Genomic DNA, 21,225 nt, shown 5'->3' with positions numbered 1-21,225 from the left:
CGACCATGGTTCAAACCCCAAGTAGTACACTCGAATATAATAGAGGACATCGACATATATAACCGATGGAAAAAAAACCTACCCGACTACTAACAAATCCCCCCCCCAGTCCCAAAAAAAAAAAAAAAAAAAAAAAAACGCACACGGTTCGAGCCCGTGTGTGTGTGTGTGGCGAGAAGGGCGCGCGCAAACGGACAAACGATGAGGAAAGCTGATGTGTGTGTGTATCGCCTCGCTTACTCAATTCGAAAAAACTTTCGCCACTGGTTGCGTCTCGCCGATACAGACAAACGACTCTGGACCTCGGTTGGGACAAACAAACAAACAAACAAACACACCGAATCACAGACAGGCCAAGGTCACTTACCCACGCCCGCGGTTTATAGAGTAGTAGAAGAAGAAAGAAGATAGAAGAGTAGTAGAAGAAGAAAGAAGATAGAAGAAGAAAGAAGTAGAAGAAAGATAGAAAGAAGAAGATAGAAGAAGATAGAAGAATAGTAGAAGAAAAATTTGTAACTTTTGAAAAATTACACTTAACAAGCAATCCAACACTCAACCGCACCAAATCCATGGACCCCACTTTTTTTCCCATTCCGCTATGGACGCTAGGAACGCGAGGGAGAGTAATAAAAAATGGCGACTAGGCTGGGTGGGAAACTGGTCAAAATTACACTTACTAGATTGGGAATAACTCGGTCAATCTAATTCGGAATGTAAATTCCTTTTGGATTGGTATTAAGGGATGGCCAAGCAAACTTTTGGTTGAATTTTTTTTTTTTAAAGGTTAGCATTTACCCAGAAAGCGATGCCAAAGACCCCCTAAAATTGTTAAAATTTGGAAAAACTAAAAACTTTAACATTAAATATCTCCCGAACGGCAGGGAATATTTAAATTCTGCAAAAACAGGTGAATCCGAACTAAAAAACTGGATATGCCTGAATTATTTCAGATTTCTTGGTCCCATAGTGGAATGGGGAAAAAAAGTGGGGTCCATGGATTTGGTGCGGTTGAGTGGTGGATTGCTTGTTAAAAAACTTTCGGAGGTAAATGGAAGTGGAAGATCGGTGGTAACTGTTCACGACCGCTAAAAGATCTTGATGACTGTGGAGAGGACAAGGGAAGAAGAGAGAGATGACCCAGAGCTTCAAAATGAGTATGATCAAACATTTTTAAAATGTTCCTCAACTTCTTGGTTGATGACTAACTGTAAAAAAAAGGGGAATAGAAATTTTACTTGATCAAAAAATTTATTAAAATCAAGATCATCATGTACAAATGTGTGACATGTATCAAATTTTGACAGAATTACGTACACAATTTGGTGACGATTGGTCATTCAGGGAAGAAACGTATAAAGGATAACTAAATGGACATTAAACCCTCTGAAATTCACTACTAGCTACTACTACCCTACCCCCTATACCCCACACCCTATATTGTTAAGGACCTTCGTATATAAATATACCTCAGGGATAAATCGATATTTCAGAGTCAGTTACTCTTAATTAAAATAGGGGAATAATACAAATACGCAGTAAAATGTAAAAATATCGGGGGTACAGCTCAGTGGAAGAGCATTCGACTGCAGATCGAAATGTCCCCGGTTCAACCACGGATGCCCCCTATTAAGTTGAATCTAATACAGGGAATGAACTATTATTGGGTTTATTCAGTTAAATTGTTTCATTGTTGTGTTTATTGAATTTGAAAATCAGCTCACTAAAAATATTTCTACGTATCAGCCTGACTTTTGAAAGTTTGAAAGAAATTCTCATCAGCTTATGGAAACTGATCTGCGTTAAAGCTGTTCAAGAAGTATTATTTAATAACACACAGTTTCTTCACTTAAATAACTGAAATATCTGACGTGGCCTCCTGTTCAATAGAAACTCAATTATTAACCAAATGATTCTTTGTTTGCGCATCCTGTGTGAAACAAAAATTAAAAGATAAGGTTTTTTTCGCAAAATTAATACCTTATAATCCAGAATGTCGAAGGTAAACTCATACAATCATTTATGGGGGTATAGCTCAGTGGTAGAGCATTCGACTGCAGATCGAAATGTCCCCAGTTCAAACCTGTGTGCCCCCTTATACAACGGCTGTTCATCATTGATATGTTTTAAAATGAAATAACTTGCGGTTTTCTGCATGCTTACCTGTTTATATGGAAACTTTTGTATCATTTATTTAAAGATTTACATCAAATATAGTGACAAAACAATAATCACACCATAGAATTATCACTGTATCAGTAGCAGATTTGCGCACAATATAGAAAGAACCTGCCAGGTACGATAATCTTAGCGAAAAATGTAAAACCCCGGTCGTGTGTACAATTGCAATTAATACTTAAGAGTCTCATGCTGTTCCGACTGAGCTAGCCAGGCTCATAAAAATCAACGTTGTAATCCAATACTATCTATTATGTCATGGTAAAATGCACTTGGATTATCGCTCGCACTATGGTGATAACTACATCGGTGGTTATGAGGATTTACTGCTAACATACACATAAGTGATATTCCTATATTTTATCTTTTTACTTTGTATGTAATGAGTGCTAGGATGATAGACTGCATAGTTGTAAAATTATCTCTAGTGATGTAACATTACCATTTTGCAGTAATCAATTCAAAACTTCAGCGGTTATTGTTGCGTTAAAAAAGCGCCAGTTTTGACTGCTTTTCGTTGGGATGACACCAGACGGATAGCCAAACAAATACAACTTGGTAGTGGCACCCTTTTAAGTGTACAGACTAGCTAGTTAGCGTGTAAGATTCCTACCGCTCTTCTTCCATTACACATTTTACATAGCAGTACACAAGTCCAGATATTGGCTATTATCGAGAAAGTACAAAAGGAAATGCAATTACATACTCGGATTAAAGTTGTCAAATTGTTTCCACCCAGGATCAAACTGAGGACCTTCAGCGTGTAAAGCCTTCGTGATAACCACTACACTATTGAAACGTCAGTTTCACGAAGATGGCAAAAAATTTATTTCGCCAAAATCACCATAACATGTTTATGTCCCCCAAATATATAATAAGGATATAGCTGACTTGACCTGAAAGCCACACGATGAAAAAATAGGCATCAATTATCGACATTTCGTTTCGTGAAATATCAGAGAAAAGAAATCTAATTTTTAAAAAATACAAGATTCCTTCGGTAATATCCTTCGGTAATTTTTTTAAACGTTAAAGAGACAGAAAATAAAGGTTATGGTAGATTAATACATACTATAACGTTTGGAAAATTCTCTTTCCCTTTATTCTCTTTCATAATTGATTCTTTATAACTAATTGACTAATAATCTGTTAATATTATGAGTGGTGCGACTTAGGAGTGGCGGAGGCTTCGCCCCGCCACCCCACGTAGTTTAGATTAAGTTTTAGCAACATTTATTACTATAGTAACATGGAATTGGAAAAATTATTAGTTACATATTAACTATAAAGAATTGGATGTGCTCTTATAGCAGTTAGATTAAACCACCGCTGAAAAAATATTAATTCAGGCATATAACCTAAGTGTTTTATTACCGGTTCCAAAATCGATACCGATGGTAGCGTCGCTAGCGATATTACCATAGCTTTACTTCGTCTTTCGTTACATTGTTTGGTGTACACACCAACCTGACCACGCTTTCCCTTAAATCATAAGCCAATGTTGGTGAAATGGTTAGCAACCCGGGCTGCCACTCGTATGGTTCGGGGTTCGAATCTCGATCAAGCCATTTGTAACTTTTGAAAAATTACACTTAAAAAACTTTTGGAGGTAAATGGAAGTGGAAGATCGGTGGTAACTCTTCACGACCGCCAAAAGATCTTGATGACTGTGGAGAGGACAAGGGAAGAAGAGAGAGATGACCCAGAGCTTCAAAATTTGTATGATCAAACATTTTTAAAATGTTCCTCAACTTCTTGATTGATGACTAACTGTTAAAAAAAAAGGGAATAGAAATTTTACTTGATCAAAAAATTTATTTAAATCAAGATCATCATTCATTAAAAACAGTTAACAAAAAGAGGCAATAATAAGAACAATAAAGACGAAATCGAACAAGAACAATAAAAATCAAATCAAATATCATCAAAATATCAATATCATATCATCAAAACTTGAATTGCTAGGGAAGATTCAAACTTTTTTTCTTTTTGTTAACACTGCTGAGCACTCACTGCACTGACAGTTGGAAGGTTAAGCAAACAAAAGCGAATTCACTGCCTAGGATTCGGCAACCAGCTAGGTAACAAGTACGCAAATTAAATTTTTAAAACAGTAATGAAAACAAATGAAACCCCGTTACGACATGTATCAAATTTTGACAGAATTATGTACAAAATTTGGTGACGATTGGTCATTCAGGGAAGAAACGTATAAAGGATAACTAAATGGACATTAAACCCTCTGAATTTCACTACCAGCTACTACTACCCTTCCCCCCTATACCCCACACCCTATATTGTTAAGGACCTTCGTATATAAATATACCTAAGCGATAAGTAGTCATTGCGTTAACAATGTCAAGATGGCCGAGTGGTTAAGGCGCCAGACTTAAGATACTAATTCAAATAATAGATTAATAGGTAATCTTGTGAAATCCGTTACTTGGCATTCTGGTCTTCGAAGAAGGCGTGGGTTCGTACCCCACTCTTGACAAAACCTTCCTTTCAAGTTTTATTCTTTTTCACTTTAAATCTTCTTCTCCATTGAAAACACAAACGTGTCACAATCGTTAACAGTCACTCAAAGCAAACGAGCATAAGTTAAGGGGTTGTAACTCAGAGGTAGAGTGCTCGCTTCGCATGTGAGAAGACCGGAGTTCAATCCTCCGCAACTCCAAGGTAGTGCAAATAATTGAGTGGTAAAAAGCAAGTATCAGAAAAATACTGGTAGTCTCAATTGCCAAGGGGTTGTAACTCAGTGGTAGAGTGTTCGCTTTGCATGCGAAAAGCCCGGAGTTCGATCCTCCGCAACTCCATACTATAATCACTTTGATTTTGAAAAAAAAAAAGACCATTGTTAGGTCTGCCAACAGGATGAAACTACATTCCACATTCTAACGAATATCTCGTGAAAAGTGTAAATACCCAGTGAACAAACAAGTACTTGCAAAACGATAGGGCATAATCTTTCTTATCGTTATTTTTCTTCTACTGGTAGAAACCGGCTTTTGTCGTCCCAGCGGTATTTTCTGACGGCCATTCGGTTGTGGCACTGTCGATTAAACCTGCCATGATCCTCGAAAATTGAACAGAAAAGCATACAATTGCCATTAATTATTGATATTTTTCCCTGTCATTGTTACAATTGTGTGCTCTTCTCAATACACCTATTTTACGCCACATTGCAATAAAAGTAGCCATTGCGATAACAATGTCAAGATGGCCGAGTGGTTAAAGAGCCAGAATTAAGATTCTAATTCAAATAATAGATTAATAGGTAATCTTGTGAAATCCGTTACTTGGCATTCTGGTCTTCGAAGAAGGCGTGGGTTCGAACCCCACTCTTGACAAAACCTTCCTTTAAAGTTTTATTCTTTTTCACTTTAAATCTTCTTCTCCATTGAAAACACGTACGTGTCGCAATCGTTAACAGTCACTTAAAGCAAACGAGCATAAGTTAAGGGGTTGTAATTCAGAGGTAGAGTGCTCGCTTCGCATGTGAGAAGACCGGAGTTCAATCCTCCGCAACTCCAAGCTTTTGCAAATAATCGAGTGTTAAAAAGCAAGTATCAGGAACATACTAGTAGTATCGATTGTCAAGGGGTTGTAACTCAGTGGTAGAGTGATCGCATTGCATGCGAAAAGCTTGGAGTTCAATCATCCGCAACTCCATACTATAATCACTTTCATTTTGATAAAAGGACCATTGTCAGGTCTGCCAACTGAATGAAACTACATTCCAAATTCCTACGAATATCTCGTGAAAAGTGTAAATACCCAGTGATCAAACAAGTACCTTGCAAAACGATAGGGCATAATCTTTCTTATCGATCTTTTTCTTCTACTGGTAGAAATCGGCTTTTGTCGTGCCAGCGGTATTTTCTGACGGCCATTCGGTTGTGGCACTGTAGATTAAACCTGCAATGATCCTCTAAAATTGAACAGAAAAGCATATAATTGCCATTAATTATTGATATTTTTCCCTGTCATTGTTACAATTGTGTGCTCTTCTCAATACACCTAGTTTACGCCACATTGCAATATAAGTAGTCATTGCGTTAACAATGTCAAGATTGCCGAATGGTTAAGGCGCCAGACTTAATATTCTAATTCAAATAATAGATTAATAGGTAATCTTGTAAAATCCGTTACTTGGCATTCTGGTCTTCGAAGATGGCGTGGGTTCGAACCCCACTCTTGACAAAACCTTCCTTTCAAGTTTTATTCTTTTTACTTAAAATCTTCTTCTCCATTGAAAACACATACGTGTCGCAATCGTGAAAAGTCACTCAAAGCAAACGAACAATTGTTAAGGGGTTGTAACTCAGAGGTAGAGTGATCGCTTCGCATGTGAGAAGACCGGAGTTCAATCCTCCGCAGCTCCAAGGTTTTGCAAATAATCGAGTGTTAAAAAGCAAGTATCAAGAACATACTGGTAGTCTCGATTTTCAAAGGGTTGTAACTCAGTGGTAGAGTGTTTTCTTTGCATGCGAAAAGCCCGGTGTTCAATCCTCCGCAACTCCATACTATAATCACTTTCACTTTGAAAAAAAAGACCATTGTCAGGTCTGCCAACAGAATGATACTATTTTCTACATTCTTACGAATATCTCGTGAAAAGTGTAAATACCCAGTGATCAAACAAGTACAGTATGGTCCAAAAAAATCCGAACACCGATTTTATTTTGAAAGCCACCTACCCACATTGCGGGAAACTATGTTTCACTTTTGGTCCTAATTTTTGGGGGCTAGGAACAAAGCGAAAGGTGGGAAGAAGGGAAAAGGAGTAATAAGATCATTTAGCCACCGGTCATGCCTTTCCCCCCCAAAAAATCATGAATGAAACCAGACAGGCTGTCTGGAATTTCCTTTGCGGGTAAAAACGAATAACCGCATTGCAATAGCCTTAGGCCTTAGGCCCTAGGCTCACCGTCAATATTTCGACAAGTGACAAGAAAAGGAAAAAACTGTCCAAATCCTGCACCATAAAGCGGGAAAAATTCAAAGTTATCGTAATGTTGCTTTGAATCACGTTTCATGCAATTCAATTTTGACCGAATGTCGTGATGTCAATGAAATCATTTCATTGGCGATTATTAATAATTTCCTATCATTTTCCTATCATTTAATTAAAGAAGTAATGAAAAACGACAATTAGATTGTCAATTAAACGAGACTCCACTTTTTGGAGATGCCGAGACTTGAACTCGGGACCTTAGGGGTAGTAGAAAACTCCCGTATCCACTAGACTGGGACTAGGATACTGGAAAAGATTGTCTGATTCAATATTTTCTCGTTTAGACTTATGAGGTCAGGCTGAAGGGCATTGGACTAAATAATAACTTTCTTGTTTCGTTTTTATTTTTAAAATAAAACTTGTTAAATAACTCAGTGTTGGTCTAGTGGTTCCGGTAGTTATCTCCTGCCCCGTAAGTCCCGAGTTCAAATCTCGGCATCTCCAAAAAATGAAATCTTGTTTTATTGACAATCAAATTGTCGTTTTTCATTACTTCTTTAATTAAATGATAGGAAAATGATAGGAAATTATTAATAATCGCCAATGAAATGATTTCATTGACATCACGACATTCGGTCAAAATTGAATTGCATGAAACGTGATTCAAAGCAACATTACGATAACTTTGAATTTTTCTCGCTTTATGGTGCAGGATTTGGACAGTTTTTTCTTTTCTTGTCACTTGTCGAAATATTGACGGTGAGCCTAGGGCCTAAGGCCTAAGGCTATTGCAATGCGGTTATTCGTTTTTACCCGCAAAGGAAATTCCAGACAGCCTGTCTGGTTTCATTCATGATTTTTTGGGGGGGAAAGGCATGAACAGTGGCTAAATGAGCCTATTACTCCTTTTTCCTTCTTCCCACCTTTCGCTTTGTTCTTAGCCCCCAAAATTAGGACTGAAAAGCCTAACATAGTTCCCACATGACTGATAGGTGGCTTTTAGGTTGTTCGGATTTTTTTGGACCATACTGTACTTGCAAAAGGATAGGGCATAATCTTTCTTATCCTTCCTTTCTTCTACTGGTAGAAACCGGCTTTTGTCGTCCCAGCGGTATTTTCTGACGGCCATTCGGTTGTGGCACTGTCGATTAAACCTGCCATGATCCTCGAAAATTGAACAGAAAAGCATATAATTGCCATTAATTATTGATATTTTGCCCTGTCATAGTTACAATTGCGTGCTCTTTTCAATACATCTAGTTTACGCCACATTGCAATATAAGTAGTCATTGCGATAACAATGTCAAGATGGCCGAGTGGTTAAGGCGCCAGACTTAAGATACAAAATCAAATAATAGATTAATAGGTAATCTTGTTAAATCCGTTATTTGGCATGCTGGTCTTCGAGAAAGGCGTGGGTTCGAACCCCACTCTTGACAAAACCTTCCTTTCAAGTTTTATTTTTTTACTTACATACGTGTCGCAATCGTCAAAAGTCACTCAAAGCAAACGAAAAAATATTAAGGGGTTGTAACTCAGTGGTAGAGTGTTCGCTTTGCATGCGAAAAGCCCGGAGTTCAATCCTCCGCAACTCCATAGTATAAACACTTTCATTTTAAAAAAAAAAAGACCATTGTCAGGTCTGCCAACAGAATGAAACCACATTCCACATTCTTACGAATATCTCGTGAAAAGTGTAAATACCCAGTGATCAAACAAGTACCTTGCAAAACGATAGGGCATAATCTTTCTTATCGTTCTTTTTCTTCTACTGGTAGAAATCGGCTTTTGTCGTGCCAGCGGTATTTTCTGACGGCCATTCGGTTGTGGCACTGTCGATTAAACCTGCAATGATCCTCTAAAATTGAACAGAAAAGCATACAATTGCCATTAATTATTGATATTTTTCCCTGTCATTGTTACAATTGTGTGCTCTTCTCAATACACCTAGTTTACGCCACATTGCAATACAAGATTCCTTCGGTAATATCCTTCGGTAATTTTTTTAAACGTTAAAGAGACAGAAAATAAAGGTTATGGTAGATTAATACATACTTTATCGTTTGGAAAATTCTGTTTCCCTTTATTCTCTTTCATAATTGATTCTTTATAACTAATTGACTAATAATCTGTTAATATTATGAGTGGTGCGACTTAGGTGTGGCGGAGGCTTTTGCCCGCCACCCCATGTCGCACTTCATGTTTAGATTAAGTTTTACCAACATTTATTACTATAGTAACATGGAATTGGAAAAATTATTAGTTACATATTAACTATAAAGAAATGGATGTGCTCTTATAGCAGTTAGATTAAACCACCGCTGAAAAAATATTAATTCAGGCATATAACCTAAGTGTTTTACGACCGGTTCCAAAATCGATACCGATGGTAGCGTCGCTAGCGATATTACCATAGCTTTACTTCGTCTTTCGTTACATTGTTTGGTGTACACACCAACCTGACCACGTTTTCCCTTAAATCTTATGTCAATGTTGGTCTCGTGGTTAGCAACCCGGGCTGCCACTGGTATGGTTCGGGGTTCGAAGCTCGATCAAGCCATTTAGGAAATTTAAATTTGTAACTTTTGAAAAATTACACTTAACAAGCAATCCAACACTCAACCGCACCAAATCCATGGACCCCACTTTTTTTCCCATTCCGCTATGGACGCTAGGAACGCGAGGGAGAGTAATAAAAAATGGCGACTAGGCTGGGTGGGAAACTGGTCAAAATTACACTTACTAGATTGGGAATAACTCGGTCAATCTAATTCGGAATGTAAATTCCTTTTGGATTGGTATTAAGGGATGGCCAAGCAAACTTTTGGTTGAATTTTTTTTTTTTTAAAGGTTAGCATTTACCCAGAAAGCGATGCCAAAGACCCCCTAAAATTGTTAAAATTTGAAAAAACTCAAGCTTTAACATTAAATATCTCCCGAACGGCAGGGAATATTTAAATTCTGCAAAAACAGGTGAATCCGAACTAAAAAACTGGATATGCCTGAATTATTTCAGATTTCTTGGTCCCATAGTGGAATGGGGAAAAAAAGTGGGGTCCATGGATTTGGTGCGGTTGAGTGGTGGATTAATTGTTAAAAAACTTTCGGAGGTAAATGGAAGTGGAAGATCGGTGGTAACTGTTCACGACCGCTAAAAGATCTTGATGACTGTGGAGAGGACAAGGGAAGAAGAGAGAGATGACCCAGAGCTTCAAAATGAGTATGATCAAACATTTTTAAAATGTTCCTCAACTTCTTGGTTGATGACTAACTGTTAAAAAAAAGGGGAATAGAAATTTTACTTGATCAAAAAATTTATTAAAATCAAGATCATCATGTACAAATGTGTGACATGTATCAAATTTTGACAGAATTACGTACAAAATTTGGTGACGATTGGTCATTCAGGGAAGAAACGTATAAAGGATAACTAAATGGACATTAAACCCTCTGAAATTCACTACTAGCTACTACTACCCTACCCCCTATACCCCACACCCTATATTGTTAAGGACCTTCGTATATAAATATACCTCAGGGATAAATCGATATTTCAGAGTCAGTTACTCTTAATTAAAATAGGGGAATAATACAAATACGCGGTAAAATGTAAAAATATCGGGGGTATAGCTCAGTGGAAGAGCATTCGACTGCAGATCGAAATGTCCCCGGTTCAACCACGGATGCCCCCTATTAAGTTGAATCTAATACAGGGAATGAACTATTATTGGGTTTATTCAGTTAAATTGTTTCATTGTTGTGTTTATTGAATTTGAAAATCAGCTCACTAAAAATATTTCTACGTATCAGCCTGACTTTTGAAAGTTTGAAAGAAATTCTCATCAGCTTATGGAAACTGATCTGCGTTAAAGCTGTTCAAGAAGTATTATTTAATAACACACAGTTTCTTCACTTAAATAACTGAAATATCTGACGTGGCCTCCTGTTCAATAGAAACTCAATTATTAACCAAATGATTCTTTGTTTGCGCATCCTGTGTGAAACAAAAATTAAAAGATAAGTTTTTTTTTCGCAAAATTAATACCTTATAATCCAGAATGTCGAAGTTAAACTCATACAATCATTTATGGGGGTATAGCTCAGTGGAAGAGCATTCGACTGCAGATCGAAATGTCCCCAGTTCAAACCTGGGTGCCCCCTTATACAACGGATGTTCTTTATTAAGATGTTTTAAAATGAAATAACTTGCGGTTTTCTGCATGCTTACCTGTTTATATGGAAACTTTTGTATCATTTATTTAAAGATTTACATCAAATATATAGTGACAAAACAATAATCACACCATAGAATTATCACTGTATCTGTAGCAGATTTGCGCACAATATAGAAAGAACCTGCCAGGTACGATAATCTTAGCGAAAAATGTAAAACCCCGGTCGTGTGTAAAATTGCAATTAATACTTAAGAGTCTCATGCTGTTCCGACTGAGCTAGCCAGGCTCATACAAATCAACGTTGTAATCCAATACTATCTAATATGTCATGGTAAAATGCACTTGGATTATCGCTCGCACTATGGTGATAACTACATCGGTGGTTATGAGGATTTACTGCTAAGATACACATAAGTGATATTCCTATATTTTATCTTTTTACTTTGTATGTAATGAGTGCTAAGATGATAGACTGCATAGTTGTAAAATTATCTCTAGTGATGTAACATTACCATTTTTCAGTAATCAAGTCAAAACTTCAGCGGTTATTGTTGCGTTAAAAAAGCGCCAGTTTTGACTGCTTTTCGTTGGGATGACACCAGACGGATAGCCAAACAAATACAACTTGGTAGTGGCACCCTTTTAAGTGTACAGACTAGCTAGTTAGCGTGTAAGATTCCTACCGCTCTTCTTCCATTACACATTTTACATAGCAGTACACAAGTCCAGATATTGGCTATTATCGAGAAAGTACAATAGGAAATGCAATTCCATACTCGGATTAAAGTAGTAAAATTGTTTCCACCCAGGATCGAACTGAGGACCTTTAGCGTGTAAAGCCGACGTCATAACCACTACACTATGGAAACGTAAATTTCATAATGATGGCAAAAAATTTATTTCGCCAAAATCAACATAACATGTATATGTCCCCCAAATATATAATAAGGATATAGCTGACTTGACCTGAAAGCCACACGATGATAAAATAGGCATCAATTATCAACATTTCGTTTCGGGAAATATCAGAGAAAAGAAATCCAATTTTTAAAAAATATCAATCGATATTTCAGAGTCAGAAACTCTTAATTAAAATGGAGGAATAATACAAATACGCGGTAAAATGTAAAAATGTCGGGGGTATAGCTCAGTGGAAGAGCATTCGACTGCAGATCGAAATGTCCCCGGTTCAACCCCGGATGCCCCCTGTGGAAAATCCCGTCGTTACGAGAGCCGGCCGGAAGGTGCGCCCTAGAAAGAGACTGGACCTCTGAGCGGGAGAAGTGGAGCCGAGTCGAGTGGCGCTACTAGCGACGATCCGTCGACCTAATTCTTTTCCATTCAGAGCAAAATCAGATTCAAACCAACATCTGTCTCAGAAAGAACAACTCGAAAACCGCTCTGTGCGAAACAAGTGTCAACTGTCAAGTGTTTTAAACCCCCTTTTTGTTCGTTCACTTTCGTTCACTCTCACTGAATTATCGCCCTTTCATTATTCCATTAGATTTATCAAGTGTCAAGTTCCTATTCATAGTTTTTGTGTACTTCATCAATATTCATCAATCACTCATACATCATACAAGTAAGCTTCCCAGCGTGTCATTTATTCATTTAATTGGTGATTTACAATATGGTCCTTCGAACCGGAGATAATTTTTCAATTTTCTTTGATTAATTTAAAACCACTCTAGACGCCATTAAATATTTAAGTCACGCTGGTTGAAACTTTATCCAACGGAATCCATTCCATCATTGATTGAATTTTGACAGTATCACTTGAATTTCATTTAGTATTGAGTTTATCAAGGATTAGAAGCAAAACAATTTGATTTGAGTTTTTTTCAAAATAATTTTCCTTTGTAACATTTGCCACTGGGCTGTCAATTCTCCCCCTCATTATCTCTTTCGATTTTTTTTTCGGTCCCATTCATTTGTGTTGAACACTTGTGTGCAATTGAACTGCTTGAAACTGCCTCGCAAGCGAAACAGTCCCGAGTCGCGTTTGCGACGGGCCACTGGAGGCCGAGTCAGCAAGTCTCGCCGATCGCCACAAGAAAACCAAGAGCCGAGGCGAAGAGTTATAATTCTGGAAGTTGCTCCCTTACAAGCTGAAGATCAACGCCGAGTTGTAATTTTACCGAAGGCCTTTAATCCCGAAGAAGAAAAATTGGAGAAGATTGAGATCATTAAAGAGAAAGAGGCCGACCCAGAGCCAATTCAAGAACCAATTCAAGAACCAATTCAAGAGCCAATTCAAGAACAAACTGAAGAAGAAGTTTTGCAAATTCTGGGACAAGAATTCGACGAAGAGTAAAGCATTTTCAACAAACATATTTTTTTATTAATTCTTCTTCAAGCTATTTTCAGATAAAATTTTCAACGACGGTCCGATACTTATTTGGTCCGATTTCAACGCCGGTCCGGTTTCGAGCCTGGTCCTATTGAACATTTCTGGTCCGGAGTAAAATCCTGGTCCGTTTGATCAATTCTGGTGCGGCGAAAGGCCTGGTCCGACCGAAGATCCTGGTCCCGCGCAAGCCTGGCCCAATTTCAATTGTGCTCAAACACAATCAACCTCAAAAGACATGGACACACTTCAAAGATCCAAGGCTCAAGTCAAGCGGCATTTTGGCACGAAGATTCGAGAAATCGACACTGCGTTAGCAGATGAAACCACATCGGAAGTGCGACTCAAGACTCTACAAGCACAAATCAAGCAAAAATGGGAGACGATGGAAAAGGCCTACACAGAAATTCAGAAACTGGTGGCCGACACGAACGGAGATGCTGCGAGCCTGTCGGTTCTTGACATAGAGATGGATGAACGCGAAGAAATGCGAGACGCTTGGATTCGAGTCGAAACGGAGCTCACGGAAAAGCTTGAAGCAGCAAGTAGAGCAGCAGCGCCATCAAGGAGCATTCCGACTACTACAAAAAGGGTCAAGCTACCTGACCTGAAGATAAAGCAATTTGATGGAGATGTTTTTAAATGGAGAAGTTTTTGGGACATCTTCAAAATTAATTTTGATCAGAATGCTGATCTTTCGGACGTGCAGAAATATTCCTATCTGCGCGAATATCTTACTGGAAAGGCGCTGCGTGCTGTGGAAGGTTTCGAAGTAACCGACGATTCTTACCCGAAGGCCGTCAAAACTTTAAAGGAATTATTTGGTAACAAAGATATTGCAGTGCAAGCTCATATGAGTCGTCTGTACAATTTGCAAAATACCAAGCAAGCAACGGACACCGCCTCATTGGAACGATAATACACCGAGGTGAACACTCATGTTCGTTCTCTCGAAACACTCGGCGAAAATATCAAGGCATTCGGAGGATTCATCGTAACGATAATGCTCCATAAGCTGCTCGACGAATTGATTCTCATCTGGAACCGAGAGAAGAAAAGAAGTGCCACCGATCTCGAGGCCATGTTAACGTTCATCCGTGACGAATTGGCCGCTCGGGATAGATGTAAGCAGTTGAAGAATAGTGTTGGGCCCGCTCAACAGACAACAACCAGACCAGAGCATCAACGACACAATCAAGACCGGCCAACTACATCCGCTCTCACTACTGGCAGCCAGCGACAAACGGAATCAAGAGCAGACACTGGATCCAACAGCACTGCTCCACCTTGCATGTTCTGTTTCGCCACAACCCATCGGAGTTTCAAATGCCATCTTGGAGTAAAGGAAAGGAAGGAAGCCATGAAGAAAAAGGGCAGGTGTTTTATCTGCACGACAAAAGGTCATCGGGCCTCGGAATGTGATTCAAAGCGATCATGCACGAATTGCAGTGGATCTCATCATGTATTCATCTGCGATGTCCCACACGCAAAATCGGCGAAGAAAGTAGGCGAGACTACAAGCGCTCATTCCAGCAGTGCGGCCAAAGACATTTTTTTGAAAACAATTACGTTAGCTCTGACGGGACCTAAAGGATCAGAAAAATTTCGGTGCTTGCTGGATGCTGGAAGTCACCGTTCATACATCACATCTAAGGCCAGCACGGCGCTCGGACTTAGCAAAATCGACCAAGAACGGCTGAAAATTAGTGGATTTGGAGGTCGATCGTCTACTAAAAATCTACCGCTCGTGAATGTTGGATTGGGAAGCGAGATTGGAGGCCAGCCGTTCATCATTCTTAGCTGCCTTGAAACAAATCGCATATGCGATCCCATCCCCTTCGTTCCGAATGGGCCCTGGGCAGAGAGCATGAAGGCCAGACACCTGAATCTGGCAGAAGATCCTTACCAATCCAAGGGGGGAGCCACATGGAAAGGAGAAATTGATCTTCTCATTGGAACTGAGCACTATTATAGAGTGCTAACCGGTGCGCAAATTCGACTCACGCAAGATCTGATGGCCGTTGAATCGATATTCGGTTGGTTTGTACATGGAGCTGTGTGCACGTCCGATGAGCAACAAGACCAAACGATCGCTCTTCTCATCCGAGCACAAGAAGAAGAAAGTGAGAGACCAGAAACAATGCTTAGTCGTCTATTTGATTTGGATGGCGTGCATGAACAAGAAGACGACGCGCAGGCTCAGCTGGAAGCAGATCCGGTCATGATGCACTTCAAATCGACAGTCACCAAACGAGGAGATCGCTACTGTGTCAAATTACCATGGAAAGAGCATCAAGAGGAGCTGCCGTCAAATGAAGGTCCGGCTATACAGCAAGCGCAGAGTCTCATCCAACGATTGAAACGATCGCCGAAAACGCTAAAGAGCTATCACGAGCTCATTTTGGATCACCTCAAAAGAGGATTCATCGAAGAAGTTCTTGGAGAGGACCCGAAAAGTTGGAACAGAATTCTCCATTACATCCCTCATCACGCTGTTATTCGGATGGATAAGGTCAGCACAAAGATTCGTCAAGTATTCAACGCTTCTTTTGGGAGCCCGTCTCTAAACGATCTACTAAATTCGGGGCCAAATCTAGTCCCACCCATGCAGGATATTGTCATCAGATTCCGCAGTCGGCGAGTGGCACTCGTTGCCGATATGGAGAAAGCATTTTTACAAATCGAAGTGGATGAAGGCGATCGCGATGTCTTGCGATTCATTTGGGTGGAGGATCCTACAGCAAATTTATTAAAATTTAAGATTTTTCGCTGGAAACGAGTCGTGTTTGGAGTGACAAGCAGCCCGTTCCATCTTGCTGCAGTCATCCAACATCATCTATCCTTACAGGAAAGTGAACACCCGGAAGTTGTGAGAATGCTCAAGCGGAACTGCTTCGTAGATGACGTCATAATTGGCACTGAAAATCGCGTCATGGGCCTGAAAATCGCAGAAGAAGCCACCGAGATAGCCGCGAAGGCCGGAATGCCCCTCCGACGCTGGCGAACCAATGATGCTGAACTACAAGAGAGTTTGGCCAAGCTGAATCAAGACGAACGAGTAGAAGAGACCATGGAATTCAACAACGATCAGATGAAGGTTCTCGGAACAGGCTGGCATCGGGCAAGCGACTGTCTTACCTTCTCAACAGCAACTTTAATTGAATATTGTGCTACTGTTCGTCATCTATCATGCCTAAGAACCATCTTATCAATTGCTGCCAGAGTCTATGATATTCTTGGATTAATATCCCCCGTGATAATCACAATCCGCATTTTGATGCAGAATTTATGGAAGTTGAAACTAAGCTGGGACGAAGAGGTGACCGAGCCAGTGAAAAAGGAGATCTGGAGTTGGGTCGATCAACTCAATTTGCTGTCAACAATCAAGATTCCAAGATGGTATCATCACGGATTGCCGAACAAAATCGAAAATCAACAGCTACATTTGTTCTGCGACGCCAGCACCAAGGCTTATGGAGCGGTTGGATATCTGCGAAGTGAAGACGAAGATGGAAACGTCATCATTTCCATCGTACTCAGCAAGGTACGTGTTGCACCAGTCAAACAAATCACTCTGCCGAGGTTGGAGCTTTTAGGAGGCCATGTAGCAGTGAAAGTTGCCTCCGCCATCAAAGTCGCATTGGAAATCGAACAAATCGAAACATTCTACTGGACGGACTCGCAAGTTTCTCTCGCCTGGATCAAGGGCGAGCCAAGTAGATGGCAGCAGTACGTCTCGAATCGAGTGCGGTTCATACAAGAGCGATCGACTCCAGCAGAATGGTGTTTTGTGCCCGGCAGTGAAAATGTTGAGTTTAATTTTAGTATTAAGCTAACAGAAATAAGATACGAACTATTGAATAGCACTTGCTGTATTAATACCTGAGTAGTTTAACAAAGAGGGTACAGATTAACTTGCTTTTTACAAAACTCTAAGTCACCTTTTTAACTTTTGACTTTTTTTAACACGTGAAGTAAGCAAGTCAATGCAGACGACGGGTGTGCAAGACCGTCAAACCTTGGGGAGGGAGGTGTTGTGGGTTTCCGCAACACAAATAGGTTTAGGCAACAGTGCGAGAATAATATTTGAAATCAACACTTCCCCTCAAATATTAAGCTCTAAATTTTGATTGGAACAACTCCTAGGGCATCTCGTAATTTTTCAAATCTTGGGACAGCCAATGGCTTTGTGAGTATATCAGCAAGTTGTTGCTCCGTGTTGATGTAAACAACATTGATTGTTTTCTTCTCTTGCAGCTCTCTGATGTAAAAGAGTCGTACATCGATATGTTTTGTGCGTTGATGAAAGGTAGGGTTATTCACTAAGGCAATGGCACTTTGATTATCACAATAAAGAGTTGTTGAGCGACCGTCTATTCCTAGTTCAGACAGTAGTTGTTGGAACCATACAGCTTCTTTGGGGGCTTCTGCAGCTGCAACAAATTCGGCTTCTGTGGTGGAAAGTGCTACACACGGTTGGCGCCGGCTGGCCCACGAAACTGGTCCTCCAAGATAAAGAAACAGGAAACCAGATGTAGAGCGACGAGTCTGTAAATCTCCGGCATAATCTGCATCACAAAATCCGATTAGTTGGTCGCTAGATCTTCCAAAGCACAAACCAAAGTTTTTGGTTTTGATGAGATAGGCTAGAATCCTTTTGACTGCACGCCAGTGTTGTTTTCCTGGTTTCTGAGCGTATTGTGCCACTTGTCCTACAGCATAGGCGATATCTGGTCTAGTCATGACCATGATATGCATAAGGGATCCTACAGCTTCTCTGAAGGGGATAGTTTTCATTTCCGCTTCTTCTTCTTCATTCCGGGGTGACATGTCAGGAGATAGTCGACAGCAAGGATCAGCCGGGACAGCAAGGGGTGTACACGTGGTCATATTGAATCTTCCAGCTATCTTCGTGATGTAGTCCGGCTGTGAGATGTACATCATGAGTTTAGAGCGATCTCGAGTGATGTCAACGCCGACAAACCGGTGCGCAGGAAGAGAGCGGATCTCAAAGGCTGTTTCCAGATGTTTCAGGATATCCGTAAGAGTTTGTTTTCTGCTGCTGAAAATGATTCCGTCATCGACGTAGATGATGAGCACAGTGAATTCCTCTACTTCCCCTTCACGTTGATGTCGGAAATATACGCACGGGTCAGCTTTACTTTGAGTTAGGCCAAACTTGACAATGAATGCGTGAAATTTTTGATTCCATGCCCGTGATGCTTGCTTTAGGCCGTATAAGCTCTTCAACAATTTGCATACTTGAGTTTCCTTGCCTGGGATGACGAAACCTTCTGGCTGCTTCATATAAATTTCCTCTTGAAGGTCACCATTGAGAAACGCCGTCTTGATGTCGAGTTGTATCATTTCCAGATCCTTGGCTGCAGCAATAGCAAGTACGGTGCGTAGTGAATAATGTTTCACTACTGGCGAAAAAGTGTCGATATAGTCGAGGCCATAGACTTGAGAGTAGCCTTTGGCTACAAAACGGGCTTTGTATCGTGGAGCGATTTGCTGGTATCCAGGTTTGAACGCAGAAACCCATTTGCCTTCAATTGCTGACCTGTCAGGTGGAAGTGGGCAGAGAGTCCATGTATTGTTTTGAATAAGGGATTCGTATTCGTCAAAGATGGCCGGAATCCACTTGTCTGCATCTGGACACGTTGTTGCTTCAGTGTAGCTGGATGGTTCAACAGGTACTGCATTGGTGTCTTCAGTACTCGCAGGCATTGCGAAGCAAACAGCTTGACGTCCTAGTGATTTCCTATAAGCCAGGTAGCGTTCACTGTAGTGGGGCAGACGTGATGATCTGCGGATGCTAGTCGCCTCATTGCGGTCATCGGTATTCGGAACATCAGCAACGTTGTTGTTGTTTTCTAAGATGACGGGATCTTGTACTGCCTCTTCTTGAATGATGTCATGGGTAGGTTCATCTCGATGCGGAACTTCTTCGGGCATGGCTTCAAGGTGAATCATTTCTTCAGGGAAGACTTGATCAACTTGAATTGCTTCATTAACTGGATCAGAGTTGCTTGGCTGTGCTGTGGTGGTGAGTTCCAGGTCAGCTTCAACTGCATTATCAGTAGGATCACAGATAATGGGTTCTGTTCTGTCAGTAGGTTCCGTCCATTGAGGTCCATTTTGTTTGTTCTTTGTTGAGTACATGACCGTTTCATCAACTTTGACATCGTAGCTCACGATTATTCTTGGTGATGGAGAGGTTACGTAGATGCGGGAGGCTTTTTGGGTGTTGCTAACTCCGACGAATGCTCCTTCTAAACATCTTGCGTCCAGCTTTTTCACAATTGGGCACCTTACAAATGCTCTAGATCCAAAGATGCGGATGTTGGAGATATCCGGTTTTCTTCCGCTCCATGTTTCAAATGGTGTCACCTCAATGGTACTGGATAGTACACGGTTGCGGATGTAGACAAGGTAACCAACAGCTTCCGCCCAGAGTGTAGGTGGTAGGTTACTGGCGAGAAGCATGCTACGAGCACCATCCAGGAGCGTCCTGTTTCCTCTCTCAGCAACACCGTTTTGAGCTGGTGTATACGCAGCACTGGTTTCGTGGCGGATGCCCTTCTCTGCAAGGTATTTGTTGAATTCAGTTCCAGTGTATTCGCCTCCATTATCCGAACGTAGAGTGCGAACAGTATTGCCCGTCTCATTTAGAAGGGAAGCGAAAAAGAGTCGAAACAATGCGGGAACTTCTGATTTACATTTCATGAAGTAAATGACTCTCCAGCCTGAAAAGTCATCTGTAAATAATACATAATAACGTGCGTTACCAACGCTGGGGGATGGCATTGGACCTTCAACATCTGAGTGGATTAATTCTCCAACACGCGTAGCTCTCGTTCTTCCAGATTTGAGTGGTTGTCGATGAAATTTTCCTAATTCACATGCAGTACAAAGTGTTTTAGGAATTTTTTCATTTGTGAGGTGAAGTCCGGATATAAGATCTTGAGAGACCATCTTCAGTATGGTTTGATGACTCATATGACCCAGCCGTTGATGCCAGACGATAAGGGAAGCTCGTAGACCGGCCTGTTGGGCTAAGTCGTTATGGCATGTTGTTGTGTTGCGGGTTGTCTGAGGTTGTAGGTCTAGGTGATAGAGGGTGTTGCCAGTACGTCTTCCTGTGTGTACGAGTTGGTTTCCACGATAGAAGGATACTTGATCATCAGAAAATCTTGCTTCTAGTCCGGAACTTGTGGCTGCACCAATTGAAAATAGATTAGTACCAAGACCTGGTACATAAAGGACATCTTCGATGAGTCTGGTTGATGTTTCGCCATTGACATTGATAGTAGCTCTGATGTGGCCTTTTCCTAGTACTTGGAGGTGGATGTCTCCTATTCCAGCAATTGACCAGGATCCAGGTTGAATTGGTATAAAATCTTCGAATAGATTCTTCTGGTCTGACATGTGTTGAGTTGCTCCAGAGTCTGCGAAGAAGGCGAGAACACTCTTCGGGTTGACAGAAGTTGATGACAATAGTGCCTGGTCTTTGTTGGCTTGCTCCTCTCTTTCAGCCCTCTTCTTCTTTCTGCAATCTTTTGTTTCAT

General features: G+C 40.5%; 1 protein-coding gene and 8 non-coding genes across 9 annotated transcripts; all 9 read left to right on the top strand.

Moving 5' to 3' along the window:
• Nucleotides 1-2,021: 2,021 nt before the first annotated feature.
• Nucleotides 2,022-2,093, top strand: Trnac-gca. Its single transcript has one exon. It is a non-coding gene; the product is annotated as a tRNA-Cys (tRNA).
• A 2,439-nt stretch (nt 2,094-4,532) lies between these two features.
• Nucleotides 4,533-4,669, top strand: Trnal-uaa. The gene is made up of 2 exons: nt 4,533-4,569; nt 4,625-4,669. It is a non-coding gene; the product is annotated as a tRNA-Leu (tRNA).
• Nucleotides 4,670-4,780: 111 nt separating this feature from the next.
• On the top strand, nt 4,781-4,852 carry Trnaa-cgc. The gene has a single exon. It is a non-coding gene; the product is annotated as a tRNA-Ala (tRNA).
• Nucleotides 4,853-4,919: 67 nt separating this feature from the next.
• On the top strand, nt 4,920-4,991 carry Trnaa-ugc. Its single transcript has one exon. It is a non-coding gene; the product is annotated as a tRNA-Ala (tRNA).
• Nucleotides 4,992-8,434: 3,443 nt separating this feature from the next.
• Trnal-uaa lies at nt 8,435-8,571 on the top strand. The gene is made up of 2 exons: nt 8,435-8,471; nt 8,526-8,571. It is a non-coding gene; the product is annotated as a tRNA-Leu (tRNA).
• Nucleotides 8,572-8,656: 85 nt separating this feature from the next.
• Trnaa-ugc lies at nt 8,657-8,728 on the top strand. The gene has a single exon. It is a non-coding gene; the product is annotated as a tRNA-Ala (tRNA).
• Nucleotides 8,729-11,221: 2,493 nt separating this feature from the next.
• On the top strand, nt 11,222-11,293 carry Trnac-gca. The gene has a single exon. It is a non-coding gene; the product is annotated as a tRNA-Cys (tRNA).
• Nucleotides 11,294-12,443: 1,150 nt separating this feature from the next.
• Trnac-gca lies at nt 12,444-12,515 on the top strand. The gene has a single exon. It is a non-coding gene; the product is annotated as a tRNA-Cys (tRNA).
• A 2,142-nt stretch (nt 12,516-14,657) lies between these two features.
• LOC124198383 lies at nt 14,658-17,540 on the top strand. The gene has a single exon (XM_046594215.1). The coding sequence runs from the start codon at nt 14,658-14,660 to the stop codon at nt 17,538-17,540; it is 2,883 nt and encodes a 960-aa protein (XP_046450171.1).
• The last annotated feature ends 3,685 nt before the right edge of the window (nt 17,541-21,225 follow it).

The sequence above is a fragment of the Daphnia pulex genome, chromosome 7, assembly GCF_021134715.1.
Source record: "Daphnia pulex isolate KAP4 chromosome 7, ASM2113471v1".
NCBI lineage: Eukaryota > Metazoa > Arthropoda > Branchiopoda > Diplostraca > Daphniidae > Daphnia > Daphnia pulex.
Note: the sequence above shows the minus strand (reverse complement) of the source record. Positions and strands in the feature narration are given on the sequence as shown.

Bases quoted from the DNA above. Each gene is read 5' to 3' on its own strand.
- LOC124198383 (XM_046594215.1), top strand. From the start codon at position 14,658: ATGCTCCATAAGCTGCTCGACGAATTGATTCTCATCTGGAACCGAGAG.